This window comes from Aptenodytes patagonicus, chromosome 5 (assembly GCF_965638725.1).
Source record: "Aptenodytes patagonicus chromosome 5, bAptPat1.pri.cur, whole genome shotgun sequence".
Lineage (NCBI taxonomy): Eukaryota > Metazoa > Chordata > Aves > Sphenisciformes > Spheniscidae > Aptenodytes > Aptenodytes patagonicus.
In genome coordinates, this window is record NC_134953.1 from 64,060,867 (window position 1) to 64,076,116 (window position 15,250).

At 43.3% G+C, this 15,250-nt stretch overlaps 1 protein-coding gene across 3 annotated transcripts in view; it reads left to right on the forward strand.

Moving 5' to 3' along the window:
• RAB3B (RAB3B, member RAS oncogene family) overlaps positions 1-14,912 on the forward strand; it is a 76,384-nt gene extending 61,472 nt beyond the window's left edge. For all 3 annotated transcript variants that reach the window (XM_076340213.1, XM_076340212.1, XM_076340211.1), the window contains exons 4-5: positions 9,007-9,131; positions 12,778-14,912. In XM_076340213.1, the coding sequence (XP_076196328.1) occupies positions 9,007-9,131; positions 12,778-12,965 (313 nt within the window). In that variant the 3' untranslated portion in view covers positions 12,966-14,912. The remainder of the gene's footprint in view (positions 1-9,006; positions 9,132-12,777) is intronic.
• The last annotated feature ends 338 nt before the right edge of the window (positions 14,913-15,250 follow it).

Consider the following 15,250-nt stretch of genomic DNA (forward strand, 5'->3'; position numbering starts at 1 on the left):
GGATGCACGGAGCCTCTGGGCCAGTCACAATGGGGTGCTTCTGCCACCCATTCCCAGTTAGACTTACTTCGGCTTCCAATACAGTTAGCTGTTGGGATCCCCCGTCACCCCAGAAATACAGATGGGTTCTGCCCCTATATAGCTTGATGGCATTAGGGTACACTGTGCACTGGTGTCTACCAGAGCCTTATACTCCTGTGGGTCTGATGTGCCAGGCCACCGAATCCACAGAGTCCAGTAAACCCGGTTGTCCCTTTCCTCCCCCTGGCTGGAGGCAGGGCCCCTCTGATCCTCATCACAGTACTCGTTTCTCATTTCTTGTACGTACGAGTCAGAAGTTTCTTCATTAAGATCAGGAGTAAGATCAGCCCTTCTACTCTGTCTGGGGAACTGCCCGCTGGAAACTGGAGCAGCAATTTTCCTGGAAGAACCTCTTTCTGTGATTGTTTTCCCTTGCAATTCACATACCCGTGCCCCTAGGGCTGCAGTAGGTTTCCCATCCCACTTCCTCATGTCCTCTCCGTGGTCACGCAGGTAAAACCATAGGGTGCCCCGTGGTGTGTACCCTTTATATTCTCTCTCTTGAGCAAAAGAACGCTTACTTCTAATAGCCGAGATACTGGTCCATACAGGTGAGGAGTAGGACCTATCCTCTCTGAGTTGCTGGATCTGCCGGGACAGTTTTTCGGACAGTTTCTCCACAGCCAAGACGAGGGAGGAAGAGAGACTTTCCTCATATTGCCGGAGTTGACCAGCCAATTCATCCCCTGTTTGTTCCCCTCCATCTTTCCAGGTCATCACTGCCAATGAATTGGCGTATGACGATGGTGAGCTCCTTATAAACTTCCGCCACATGGGTCGTGTGCACTTGACTTCGTCTGGATCTTTGGGTAGTTGTTCATTGTTCAGGTCATCATAAATCACCTCCAGCACAGCTAATTCTCTCAGAAACTGGATACCCTTCTCCATGGTGGCCCACTTGCTTGGGCGACGTATGACATCTTCCTTAAAGGGATACCTTTCCGTCACGCTTGACAAGAGTCGCCTCCAAAGGCTGAGGACTTGTGTCCCTTTTCCAATTACTTTGTCAATGCCCCCTTCCCTAGAAAGGGATCCCAGCTGCTTGGCTTCCCTGCCCTCTAATTCTAGGCTACTGGCCCCATTTTCCCAGCATCGGAGCAGCCAGGTGACAATATGCTCACCTGGACGGCGGCTGAAATCTTTTCGTATATCTCGCAGCTCACTCAGGGATAGAGATCGGGTGGTCACTGCCTCGTTTATGAGTTCTTCCTCTTCTTCCTCCCCAATCAGTGGCCGGCTCTCCTCCTCCCATTCTCGTTATGGCCCTTCTCCAGGGTCATCTGTCTCGTACACTTATTCTTCCAGCTCCCTTTTAGAAGAAGCTTCTTCCTCCCTTACTAAACGAGCCGACTTCCGCTTCCAAAATTTCTTCTTGTGTACAGGGGCGACTGATACCGGCACAGGCTCGTTCTTTGGTTCAGCCACAGGGTGTGTCACCGGGGTCTGAGTGGCCACAGTACCTGTCGCTGGGGTCTGAGTGGCCACAGTACCTGTCGCCAGGGTCTGAGTGGCCGCAGGGCCTGTCACCGGGGTTGAAGTGGCCGCAGGGCCTGTCGCCGGGGTCTGAGTAGCTGCAGTGCATGTTGCTGGGGTCGGAGTGGCTGGAGGGCCTGTCGCCAGGGTCTGAGTGGCTGCACAGCCTGTCGCTGGGGTTGGAGTGGCCGCAGTGTGTGTCGTTTTACTGTCAGAGCCAGAGACCTTCTCTTCCCTTTGAGGGCACTGAATGGTGTTGAACAGGGCTCGGTAGGCATGGGCCAGGCCCCAGCACGTTGCAATGATCTGCATCTCTCTGGAGTTGCCAGGGTGACAGCATACTTTTTCCAAATATTCTACTAACTATTCAGGATTCTGCACTTGCTCAGGGGTGAAGTTCCAAAACACTGGGGGTGCCCACTGGCCTAGGTACTTGCCTATCTTGTCCCACACACCCTGCCACTCATAACTATTCAGCCTTGGGGCAGATCTCTGGATGATATTCTTAAATCGCTTACCAACTTTAGACAAAACCGAAACAATATTCCCAAGAAATATCAATAGAAGTATCTTAACTACCCAAGGCTGTTCAAAATACTGAAAAGTTACTGTAACGAAGGAGGAAACATCATAGAAGAAGGTAGTGACACTGCCATTCTGTATTTCCTCCGTAAAAAAACTCTCAGAAAAGTTACTGTAATTGCTAGTTGTCTCCACAAAATGGTATCCATGGTACAGTAACGGCTTCATTGCGAAACTTACATACCACACTAACATCAAGGTCAATGTTCTAAAAACAAACCTCACAAGTGAGACATCACTAATCACTGCAGACCACAGCAAACTGCAAAAACCAACACCAATCTTTAACATATGCAGCAAAGAAAGGAGCACGATGCAGATTATACAAATCAATATCGAGAACAGAGAAACCAACATTGTGACCCACAACTATTAACAGATATAAGTTCCTTAATACACTCTGGTTAATCTGTTATTATCTCAAACCCTTCGAGCCCCACGTTGGGCGCCAAAAAGGACTGTTGTGGTTTAACCTCAGTCAGCAACTAAGCACCACGCAGCCGCTCGCTCACTCCCCCCCACCTGGTGGGATGGGGGAGAGAATTGGAAGAGCACAAGTGAGAAAAACTCGTGGGTTGAGATAAGAACAGTTTAATAATTGAAATAAAATGATAATAATAATAATATGATAATAATAATAATACACAAAGCAAGTGATGCACAGTGCAATTGCTCACCACCTGCCGACCGATGCCCAGCCAGTCCCCGAGCAGTGGCCCCCCCAGCCAGCTTTCCCCAGTTTATGTACTGAGCATGACGTCACATGGTATGGAATGTCCCTTTGGCCAGTTTGGCTGTGCCCCCTCCCAGCTTCTTGTGCACCTCCAGCCTTCTCAGTCGGTAGAGCATGGGAAACTAAAAAGTCCTTGGCTAGTGTAAGCATTACCTAGCAACAACTAAAAACATCGGTGCGTTATCAATTTTGTTCTCATCCTAATCCAAAACACAGCACTGTACCAGCTACTAGAAAGGAAATTAACTCTATCCCTGCCGAAACCAGGACACTGGGCCTGATCCCCTGGTTGTTCCGCACATGCCTTGTGAGCACCTTCAAGATGAACCGCTCCATAATCTTCCCCAGCATCAAGGTCAGGCTGACAGGTCTGTAATTCCCCGGATCCTCCTTCTGGCCCTTCTTGTAGATGGGCATCACATTGGCAAGCCTCCAGTCGTCCGGGACCTCCCCCGTTAACCAGGACTGCTGATAAATGATGGAGAGTGGCTTGGCAAGCTCCTCCGCCAGCTCCCTCAGCACTCTCGGGTGGATCCCATCCGGCCCCATAGACTTGTGAGTGTCCAGGTGGCATAGCAGGTCATTGACTGCTTCCTCTTGGATTATGGGGGGTTTATCCTGCTCGTCGTCCCCGTCTTCCAGCTCAGGGGGCTGAATACCCTGAGGATAACTGGTCTGACTGTTAAAGACTGAGGCAAAGAAGGCATTGAGTACCTCAGCCTTTTCCTCATCCTCGGTGACAATGTTCCCCCCACATCCAATAAAGGATGGAGATTCTCCTTGGCTCCCTTCTTGTCATTAACAGATTTGTAAAAACATTTTTTGTTGTCTCTAATGACAGCGGCCAGATTGCGTTCTAGCTGGGCTTTTGCCTTTCTCATTTCCTCTCTGCATGACCTAACGAGATCCCTGTACTCTTCTTGAGTTGCCTGCCCCTTCTTCCACAAGTGATAAACTCTCCTTTTTTTCCTGAGTCCCAGCAAGAGCTCCCCGTTCAGCCAGGCCGGTCGTCTTCCCCGCCCGTTCTTCTCACGGCGTACGGGGACAGCCTGCTCCTGCGCCTTTAAGACTTCCTTCTTGAAGAACGTCCAGCTTTCCTGGACCCCTTTGCCCTTCAGGACCGTCTCCCAAGGGACTCTCTCAACCAGTGTCCTGAACAAGCCAAAGTCCGCCCTCTGGAAGTCCATGGTTGCGGTTTTGCTGGTCCCCCTCCTTACTTCACCGAGAATCGAGAATTCTATCATTTCATGGTCGCTGAGCCCCAGACGGCCTCTGACCACCACATCTCCCACCAGTCCTTCTCTGTTTGTAAACAGCAGTTCAAGCGAGGCACCTCCCCTGGTAGGCTCACGTACCAGCTATGTCAGGAAGTTGTCTTCCACACACTCCAGGAACCTCCTAGACTGTTTCCTCTCTGCCGTGTTGTATTTCCAGCAGACGTCCAGGAAGTTGAAGTCCCCCACAAGAACAAGGGCTAGTGATTGTGAGACTTCTGCCAGCCGCTTGTAGAATGCTTCATCCGCCTCTTCATCCTGGTTGGGTGGTCTATAACAGACTCCCAGCAGGGTATCTGCCTTGTTGTCCTTCCCCCTCATCCTTACCCATAAACACTTGACTGTATCATCATCACAATCGTTGAGCTCTAGACAATCGAAACACTCCCTAACATACAGAGCCACCCCACCGCCTCTCCTTCCTTGCCTGTCCCTTCTGAAGAGTCTGTAGCCATCCATTGCAGCACTCCAACCGTGAGAATCACCCCACCATGTTTCTGTGATGGTGACTAAGTCATACCTATCCTGCTGCACAATGGCTTCCAGCTCCTCCTGCTTGCCGCCCATGCTGCGTGCATTGGTGTAGATGCACTTGAGCTGGGCTACCGATTTCGCCCCCAGCATTGGCATGCCACCCCTAGGCTCATCTCTAGTGAGCCTGGTTTTATCCCCTTCCCCCTTCGAACCTAGTTTAAAGCCCTCTTGATGAGCCCCGCCAATTCATGAGCGAGAATCCTTTTCCCCCTGTGAGACAGCTGAACTCCATCTGTCGCCAGCAGGCCCGGTGCCGGTTCCTGGATCCTAAAATTGTACCCATTCACAAAACTTTGGAATGGGTCAAGTTGTGTACAGTAGTCATCTATGTGTTTTACAGTCTAAAGCTTGTTCCTTCTTGCTGGTGCCCTGCCTATTGCTGTTCAGTGATTCAGGTTTTTTAAGATGTTGTGTAAGCAGGCTGTCAACATGAGTCTCAGCCCATCTCACTGCTTTTTCTTGTACCGTCTCTTCCTGCAGAGTTCCCTACAGAAAACAAGCCAAAAGCATGAACAAACAGCTGAACCAGAGACCTAGCACTCCAAGTAAGCTCTCACCCATGACAAACTCTTACCTTCTGTTGAACTCATAGGGGTGTGCATAGATTTCAAAATTCATCTTCATAATTACACTGAAATTATGGGAAGGTAGCCTTGTGCAAAGTCAGCTCTCCATCAGAGAAAAGTCTTTTCCCTTCTAGACGTCACCAGTATCTTAGAGCTTATATCCTCCCTCTAGCTGGGAAATTGCCATAGCAGGTTTTGCTCACTAGCCTTATTATTCTCCAAGCCTTTTCACGAAGCTCCAACATCCCCTCTAACACTGCCTCCCATGTATGTATAGTGCAATTTACCTTTCATCTCTGGCTCATTGGCATGTGACTGTTTTAACAGCCTCCTTACCTGGCCTCACCTGCCCACAAGGGAAATGAGAATATCTCTTCCAGTCTGCCATATGATTTCTTCCTTGGGTGATCTTTTTACCGCACCCTTCTTATAGGTGGATGTCCTAAAGAGGATTCTGGTTTGCTTTGTGTCACTCCAGAAATACTTATTTTAAACCAAGTAAAGGCACTCTTTCTCCTGCATGAGGAGGATCATGGCTGTATATCGGGTATTTAGACAAGCTCTTGAGGTAGTATATGAATGTGAGGTACAGTCTTTCCTTCATTCACATGAATCACCCTAATTAATGATAATTATCTTAAAGCAGCTGAGAAAGAGTAAGATACACAATTTAAGTGCATTTGGGAGTATCTAGGACATGACCTGTTCTCGTTCCTTCACTGGGAAAGGTACAGCAGATTGTATGAGAAGCCTTAAGAGATTAAGCCTGAGTGATTTTCATTACTGCAGTGTGGCAAGAGTACAGTCAGGTTATTTTAGAAGAAAAAGCATAAATGAGCAAAAGCAAAGATGGATTTTATCTGATATTTGAAAATAACTAATTATTTTGTTTGAATAATAAGACATCTTTCCTGTAGGGTGAGTGAAAGGGTTAAATGGGTTTTCATGGCTTTCAGCTCAGTTTCTAGATTTTTTTAGTAGGCTTTTTGACAGATATTATTTAACATTGGCTTGATAGTTTTATGTGTAGATAAATCACTGGTTTATACCTCATTTGAAACTGTACTGAAACTAGAATATACTCAGCATTTGATACTGTAAAGTAAATAGAAACTATTATGGAGACTCTGCTTTGGACAACCTAGACAATTTCATATAAGGGAAGAAAAAATTGGTTAAATTTAACTTAGATTTAAGTGACAGCTGGGTTCACAAATCATCAGCTTTATTTATCTTTAAGGCTGATCTCCAAATTAGGCTGTTGATATATCCATGTAACTGTGAACCTGAGAGACTATTTTTCTTCTAAGCGTGAAGCATAAAAACCGTGCTTTATCATTAATTTAGGGAATTCAGCACAAATAAGGCACAGCATTGTTATTGTGTCACAGAAATATATTTTTCCCAGTGTGTATATTGGACTGCCCTGATAGTTGTCGAAACATCTCAATTGTGCAAGCCTTTTCATTTATTTATTTATTTACCTTTCCAAAAGCTTCTGGAAATTTGCTGCCTTTCTTTTTGTATGGGGATCAGGGGTTCTTTTAGACATTTTTCTTCATAACTTTTTGTTTGATTGTTTGTTTTTTATTCTTAATAAGTGTAAATGGCAGTGTTCTGCAAGAGAGGATTTTCACTAACTTGTACAAAACAAGGAGAAGGATGATTTTCTGTGGGAGATCCTTCATGCTTTTTTCTTCTTTTTCATTTTCTAAATAATTCTGTTTAAATAGCTAAGATTTGGCAGTGTGTCCCCATATGACCCCCCAGGGGCTGAAATTAATCCAGAGAGAGGAATGGGAGTCAGAAAAGAAGCCTGGTTATAGGTGTTTTAAATTGAACCTGGACAGACTTTCTTTCTCTCTATTGCTTATAGAGGGAGACTGGGGAGATTCCATCTTCCTGGGCTTTGGTTGATTTCTGAGGTCATCCCTTTCTGTGATGAGCCTTGAGAAACCCCAGAGTACCGCATAAACTCATCACAGACTCATCTTAGCTCTCACAGGGCTTGTCTACATGCAGGCACTCAGAAGGGTGAAAGTGGAGGGGCCAAAATTGGGATTGGAGTGAGTGCCTTTCCAGGAGGAGGACACTAAAAAGAGTAAGAAGTTTCACTGCACAAAGTCCTTGATTATTTTTGTGTGTTGCAGTATGGGTCTGGGCTTGTGCAGTGGGCTTTGTTTAGGTTTATGTTTTCCTAGTGCAATCCAAACAGGCTACTGCTTACAGGCAAGTTGCACAGTGAAATGACCCCCTTTTTCACAGATATCTATGGAGTAACATGACTGTCTGCTTTCCATGGAAAAGGCAAGTAAGCAACTCAAACTAATTAAAAATTATCATTAGTAGATCAGAGCTGGAGGCTGCTGCTAATTCAAAAGAGAAGGAATCAAATGCTTTATTGTTAAGGGAGTTCAAGCAAGCTAAACAGAAGTGAAATCTGAGGGGACTCCTGGCTCTCCTGGGAAATGGCAGGTTTGCCTGAAACTGCAGTGTCCTGTATGGAGGGGTGGTGAGCAGGGACAGAGTGGGAAGGCGAGTTAGGGACTGGAGGAGGGGTGGAGGAGGGAAGGAGTGTATCGCTTCTGGTAGAGCAACCTAATTACCTTTGGGAAGGAGGGAGTCTTAAAAGATAGAGCTGACTTGGTGAAGATAAAACAGGTTGGGCCACTCTGAATAAATGGATGAAAATGAATGCTACCAAGTTAAAACTGTTCTGCTGCTGGCTCTGTGACACCTCACCGAGGATGGTGGGAAAGGACTGGCCCCTGAGGATAAATAGAAAAAAAAATCTTCTGTCATAGAAAATCTATAAAGAAGCCAAATGTAAGGTCAGACTCCTGGGATCCACAGCTAGCTCCACTCCAGTTTCAGCACATGAGCCACAGAGAGCTTTAGACGCTTTAAGTTCATCTCAGTGCTCCTGCTTAAGCTCCCATGCACTTGATCCCTCTGTCACTGAAGCTAGCATTTGTCTGATACTTGCCGTCTGTCATTGCATCTGCTGTTCCCTGCCTTAGGTATCACTTAATCCTGCTGGGTTCAAATATTAGCTCACAGAGTCTTACCTTGATCCCATATCTTCCCAATTTGGTAAATTTCTGTTTCTTTTTAGCAATAGTTTCCACGTTTCTATGCAATTTTTCAGTCTCCATGAACCATTTTTCCTGTTCAAGCAAAGATGACTTGATGCTTCCGTTTGACTCTCAAAACACAATTTCTTGTGGTGTTACTAAAACTTTGCAGCAAATGTGCTGCAGCAAATGAGCATCTTTTTTGTCTGCTCTGAATTATTGTTGTGATGTGTTTTACAAGAAGTTGTAAATCTAGCATGAAGTGTGTATCTATTGTATGGCTTTCTCTATAGGGAGAGTATCCTTAAGAGGTGTAATTGATTCTCATTCCTCTGACAGATTACAGCTGAAGGAGAATGAGCTTTAGAAGAATGCTTTTTTTCCCCTAGACTTCAAAAATTATTCAATTCAGCTTTTTGTCTGGATGTCATGATCTTTAAAACATTTGCAAAGTCTTAGCAAGTAACTTTATTGTCACACAAAGTTAAGGAGTAGTAAAATAGAATGGTGCTATAAATTACATAGTCTGCATTCTTGCTTTATGTGTAAGCTTGGTCATTTGTCTTTTAACCAACATACAGTCTTGAGATGTTGATGTTGTCTTCAGTGGTGCTTGTTTTCATACGTAATATACGATTGTATTTTGGCACGGCTGATTGAAGGTAACAATCTTTTTTGACCTGCTGTAGGGCCACACAAATCAAGACTTACTCCTGGGACAATGCACAAGTGATCCTGGTCGGAAACAAATGTGACATGGAGGATGAAAGAATTGTTCCTGTGGAGAAGGGGAAACATCTGGCGGATCAGCTAGGTACATGTCAAAGCTTTTCTTTCTACTCTTTTTCCTCTGCTTCTTTATACTGTGTTCCTTTTAATTTGTACGATAAGAAGTCCTTCCAGCAGTAATACTTTAATAATGGTATCACAACTAAGAAGCGTAATATATTCTAGGTCCATATTTTACTTGCTTAATGCTGAATACGACCTTGTGTAGTGTTGCTGTACCTGTAAAGCTAATATCTAAGGATGTAAGGAAGATAAAGTTTGTCTGGAGAGGACAGCTTTTATTAGCTCAGTGGAATGAAAAGAGAAAAAGTTTTCATAAACACAATTCTGTCTCCAGTTCTCTAAGTACCATATAGTCATTTTCAGAATGCAAACACTGATTTTTGTAGAAGAAATTTTTTTTGCAACTAAACAATGAAAAAAGAAGTTTATACATCAGAACTGTAGAGTTGAGTAAAATATATTTTAAAAATGCACCAGCCTTCTCTATCCAGGTAGGGAAATGACATTATGTTATTGATATGGGATAGAAAAAGCAAAACAGTTCCATTGAGAGAAAGCTGGGATTGCAATGGAAATTTTAGAATGAACAGCAAAATAAACTCATCCTAATTTCTCATATATTTATCATTTTTCATTATATATCATAGCGTATATGATCTTTTTAACATGGAATCAGGGCTTCTGTGTTAAGATTTAACTATACTGTTGTATTCTTTTAAAGAACTCATAGTGGCAAGTAAATCCTGTTCAAATTTTATTCAGTTAGCAGTAGAGACCCTTACAGTGGGCATACTGTAAATATTTGTTTAGCATGTAAGAGTAGAGATTCTTACCAGACCCAAAGGAATCACCATTATCCCCAATTTATAAAATCCAATGTTGTCTTCAATTCTTAAGCAGTAATTGGAGGGTGCATAATATGTTGTTAAACTGGGGGTACTGGAGTTCCAGTACACACTGCATACATTGTTGTAGTTTAAAGTGTGACCTTAATCAAATTGCCAATTATGGTTAAATCTTAGATAATGAGTACTTACTAGTTGGGGGTTTGCTAGTGTTGTTTTGGTTTTTTAATGCAGGGAAGGTATAGCAACCTTGTTCATAGATGAGTGTAAAGTATGGCTTTGTAATAGGGACCTGTGTGATATAAAAAAAAAGATGGTCACCGTTCCAAAGAGTTAAGAGCAACCAGATTATTTTTTCATGTTTCACGTGCAAAAAAAAAAGCATGTCTGCAAAGGCCTGCAGGTTTAGAGCCTGCAAGTGTAAATTCTACATGTGCCAAGCACAAAGGGGTCCCATTCATGACTGGAGCCTTGAGGCACCGCCATCATAAACAAATAATGAGCAAATACCAAACTAAACCCTCTAATTTCCCATCATTATTATTATTGTAATAATAATTCTTTACATGTAGGACTAGCAAAGCAAACAAAGACATGGTTAGTTTGCAAAATCAGCTATGGGCTCTTTTTTACACATCAGAATCTCATTTGCTTTTGAAAATACGTGAATAAACTCGGTTCCTGGCTTGCAGACTCTCAAAACCATTGTGAATGCAAGTGGGCCCCCATATTTTGCAAGAGTAATTACGCTGTTAGTAGCTGAAAATTTGTCCAGAACATGTAACAGCAAATAGAGAGTTTTACTGGAACTCCCACTCCTATTTGGACTTCTCATGTTTTTTCTCCCTCCAAAATTCATCTGTTTAAATACAAACCTGGCATCTAGAATCTGAATCCTTTAGGTATGGGACACTTCAAAACACACACGTGCACAGAGTTACCATAGCAACTGACTCTACCAGTACAAAACTGTTCTGCTGAAGAATGCCCAGTTCTGCCCCTGGCCTGTCCTTGTGCTCGTCCAGCTCACCCTGGAGAAACATACCCTGGTGCAGAGCAAAACAAAAGCTAACCATGCCTTTGGAAAGTGCTGTCCCAGTCCTCCTCTTCTGTAGCCTCCCAAAATACTAAATGCTTTTTTAAAAGGGCTGAAAAATATGTCTGGTTGTATCAGTTGTTTTTTCCTTATATTAGCTGTGCTAACGTGTACAGCGTTATCTGAAATTACTTTGTGTGTTAGGTGGGAGGAATCTTTTTAATTGACTATTGACTGCTTAAACTGCTAGCTTTCATCATAATGATTCACATAAAGGTTATCCTTCAGTGTGTTTATCCAAGTTTGTATAGTGACATTAACATCATCGAAATAATTTCCTAATCAGATTAAGAAATTGTTATTGGCCTGAACGTGAACTAAACCAAAAGAGACTCAGCTACAGCAAAAGCTAAACCAATGCTGGACTGACAAATATCCAAGTTCAGTTCTCTGATTTCTTGTGCCTTTCATACACATTTTTAATCATCATCAAAGACAGCAAGCGGGGCAGACAGAACCCTCCTCTGATGCAGGACAGCTGTCCTTATTTAGTAATGAGGCAAACGTCTCCACCATCACTTCACCTGTTGTCCCATGATTTTTAAAAAGTGTTAGAATGGGGTAGATACCTACTTGTTATCTCACACGTCAAGGTGACTCAGTCTACCAGCAGTGGCAGGCTAATCAGTTAAGACGACTTATCTTTCTCTTCGTTTGTGGCAGAATCAAAGAAAACTGATGCAATGCAGAATAGCCCCAAAATGAAGCACAACAGAATGTAGATTATTGCAAAATAAACTCTGTGGTGCTTGAGCTCTCGCTTTTGGCAATATAACAACCTGGTAGAACAGAAGCAACAGCCATTGTGAGTGATGGTTGGCCTTTGAGGCCTCTGGGGTTAGAAAGATAAAGAAATGCTTCACAGTTCAGCGCATTTCTGCTGGCTGAGGCAGGGTGCAGGCTCATCTGTGAGAAGGCTGGTTCTTGTGTAGCACGGGGTGTCAATGGGAGGCAGCAGGAATAGCTATCTGTGTGCCATCCCCACCTTGGCATAACTCCAGCCTTGCTGGTTTTTTTTTTTTAATCAGAAAGGGTCGGTGTTTGAGAATCCGTACTCATCACTACAGCTAGGAGCTGGTCACTGGACACTGAAATTACCCCGTAGGAGGCACTCCACATTATTTGTAATTCAGCAGTGCTGAACGGCCCTTGTCAGGATGGGTGCTGTGTTGTGACATGTGCTGTACAAGTATTAATCACCCTGAAAAGCTTTCCGTCTAATCAAAGAACCGGAAAAACAGGACCAAAATCGTGGAGTATTTTGTTCACAAGTGCAGAAGTTGGTCAGCAGGAGGAATACAGCCATGATCCTGCTTCTCCTCCTGGTCTCTGCTTTTGCCAGACTGCAGTAGTGGTTGGTAGAGTAAACCTGGCCCTGTCGTGCGGGGGTGTGTGGAGCCCAAGAAGGCCCCTCCGTACATTACCAGTTAGTGGCATCGGCAGAATTTGACTCCTTGTCCTGAATTTATTCAGATCTGTATCATCTGCAGATGTGTTTACCAGGGCTATGGTAGGGATCCATTTATGCCTTTGACTCTTACTGATGCTTGATAAATTTTAGAAGTATTTCTGCTCAGTATTCTGAGATTGTGGGAATCAACCGAGCTTAAGAATTGTCTCATGTCTTGTTTTCTTAAGGTGAATTCTAAAAAAATCGGTTAGTATTTTAAAAACCATCTCCATTATCATCAGTCTCCATTGATTTTTTTTTTCACTTTTTTTCACAGGTTTTGACTATTTTGAAGCTAGTGCCAAAGAAAACATCAACGTAAGGCAGGTGTTTGAGCGTCTCGTGGATATAATCTGTGAAAAGATGTCAGAGAGTATAGAATCAGACCCTTCCAGGGGCACTTCTGGAAGGAGCATGCGCCTCACAGACAACCCACCCCCTTCGCAGCAGAACTGCTCGTGCTAGTGACCTTTCGCACTGAGAAATGTCCTTCTCCTTTCCTGACTAAATTTCATCTTTTCATTCGTGGTCATGCATTATCATGTAGTCCAAAGGCAGAAGTCTCTGTTGTAGGAAATTGGTATGTTTGTTTAATGTGCTGAAGTGTTAATATTATGTATTTCCTCATCCAATAATTTAAAAAAAAAATCTGACTAAATATTGTAAGTGCACCTAGTGTTAATGTGAGTTACACTGAAGAAAAATAATTGTATAGTGTTGCAAATGTTATTATCACAGAGAATGTTGCATTTTTAATTATAAATTCCTCTACTGCAGAAAGAGGTTTTTTGTCAAGAACAGCAGGAAACATAAAAACCCATCAGAAGGGACCAGGTCTAAAGGAAAATGGGGACAAAAATCTCTTATAAAGCAAGAATACACTTTTTTTTTTTACATAAAAAAATAAAAATCTATCCCCAGATATTTTGAGTCATTGTTGCTGTCCTCTAGACATGAACCTCAGTTTTTCTGTACGATGGAGCAGAAAGCAGTTTATTTCTGGCTGAGTTTGAGGTCCTCCAGAGAGCCAAGAGCATGGGGGGCAGATTTTGTGTCAAGCCTCTAAATGTACGAAGAGCACATGGAGGAATCAAAGCTGCCAGGCAGGGGAGGAGGAGGAGGAGGCCCTGCAGCCATGCGTGCTCTTGGCTGGTCCAACCTTCTCCACAGTCACCAGAAACGGCTTGCAGAGTGCTGGGGGTGTTGCTGTGTTCGGCACCTTGCTATGCCCAATCGTTTGTTTCTAGAAGCTCAAGAGCTGACTGTCCTGCAGCTTTTCCCCTGTATCCTGTAGTTTTACCTCTCCAGGTTTGGATCTGCTCCGATCAACTGCTTGATGGTGGATTTGTTGTGGGACGAAGGAAGGGAGGAATTGGCTGCTGCATGCTTAGCTGGAGGCAAAATCTGACATGTAAGACTTGGAACAGCACTGTCTCAGAAAGATAAAAATATCAGGAGCCAAAATGTGAGTGTTGGCAAATATTAGTGCCAATATTATTAGATTTTCTTTCTGCATTCTGTTGTTTATTTAATTTTGTGCTAGATGGGTGCGTGTGTGGAGATAGTTTTTCTGGTTTCAGATTCAACCACAAAGTATAATTTAAAACAAGGAAGAGTGATTAATAAAACATTAACTGCAAATGAAAAATGGCAAAGACGTCCTGTTAGAGTTATTCTATGGACGTTTTGTTGCATCATTCTTTGAAGGGAGGAACAATTCTTAATACTTATCATCTAAAATAGTTATATTTCCAACATCTCTAAAATCACAAAACTTCTACATCTGCGCGTAGAACTCCGTGTGCATTAGCCACATGCAGAGCTCGTATTTCTCTGAAATACATGGAGGAACTGCTTTTGCGAATCTATGACATTACATACACTGTATGCCTTTATGATCACACACTTGGTTGCGCACCCCAGCTCCAAACAGTGATTGCAAATTGTGTCTGTAAATGTAAATTAGGTGGATACAGAGAGTTTGCTGTCTTAAGGTGAAAATTCTGAAAGGTTTTACGGCTTTACCTTAGGCCTATGAACTCCTCTGACCGAGGAGACTTTCTGATGTCAGAAACTGGAGTCGAGTATCTGCCCACTGCGCTGTAATTTGCTGGATCATGACACTAGCGAATGCTTTTGTAATTTCATTCTGTTACGGCTCAAAGTGTAATAGTTCTAAGAAAAAAGCACAATATTCTGGAGAAAAATGCAACTACATTGATGTAGTTTGAGCTCATTGTGCTAAAGGCTTGATCCCTTAATTTGTTTGTATGTTGCTTTCAGAAATCTTTCCTGTGATGTATTTTGGGTGTGTGTGATCTAGTACTGAAAGTGCCATTTGTGCAGTGCTAGGAATGTGGTTATTGTATCTGAACCCCTGAAACAGCAAAATAAAGAGAAATGTAGTCACCAGGCGTGGCCAGAGAGCTTGTGTGAGCTGCATTACTAGCATTAGGCAATTGTGTGCACGTATAAAGAAGGTACCTTTTCAATGCTTTTAAAATACATCAAACTACATTGATCTTTTCTGACAGAGTGATGATCCTCGAGGCCAGCAATCAGGAATCACTATGCAGATTTAAAACAGAGCGAAGAGAAGGATTATTTGGCCAATAAATATGCAGTGCAGTGTTTTAATTGTAGCAGAAGCAGGTTTTAGGGCAACTTGTGTAACTAGCAAAAAGAAAAAAAAAACTTCCACAGCAGGGAGCGATGATTTTGAGCTGTGCAGGTATAATGGAGTACCTCTG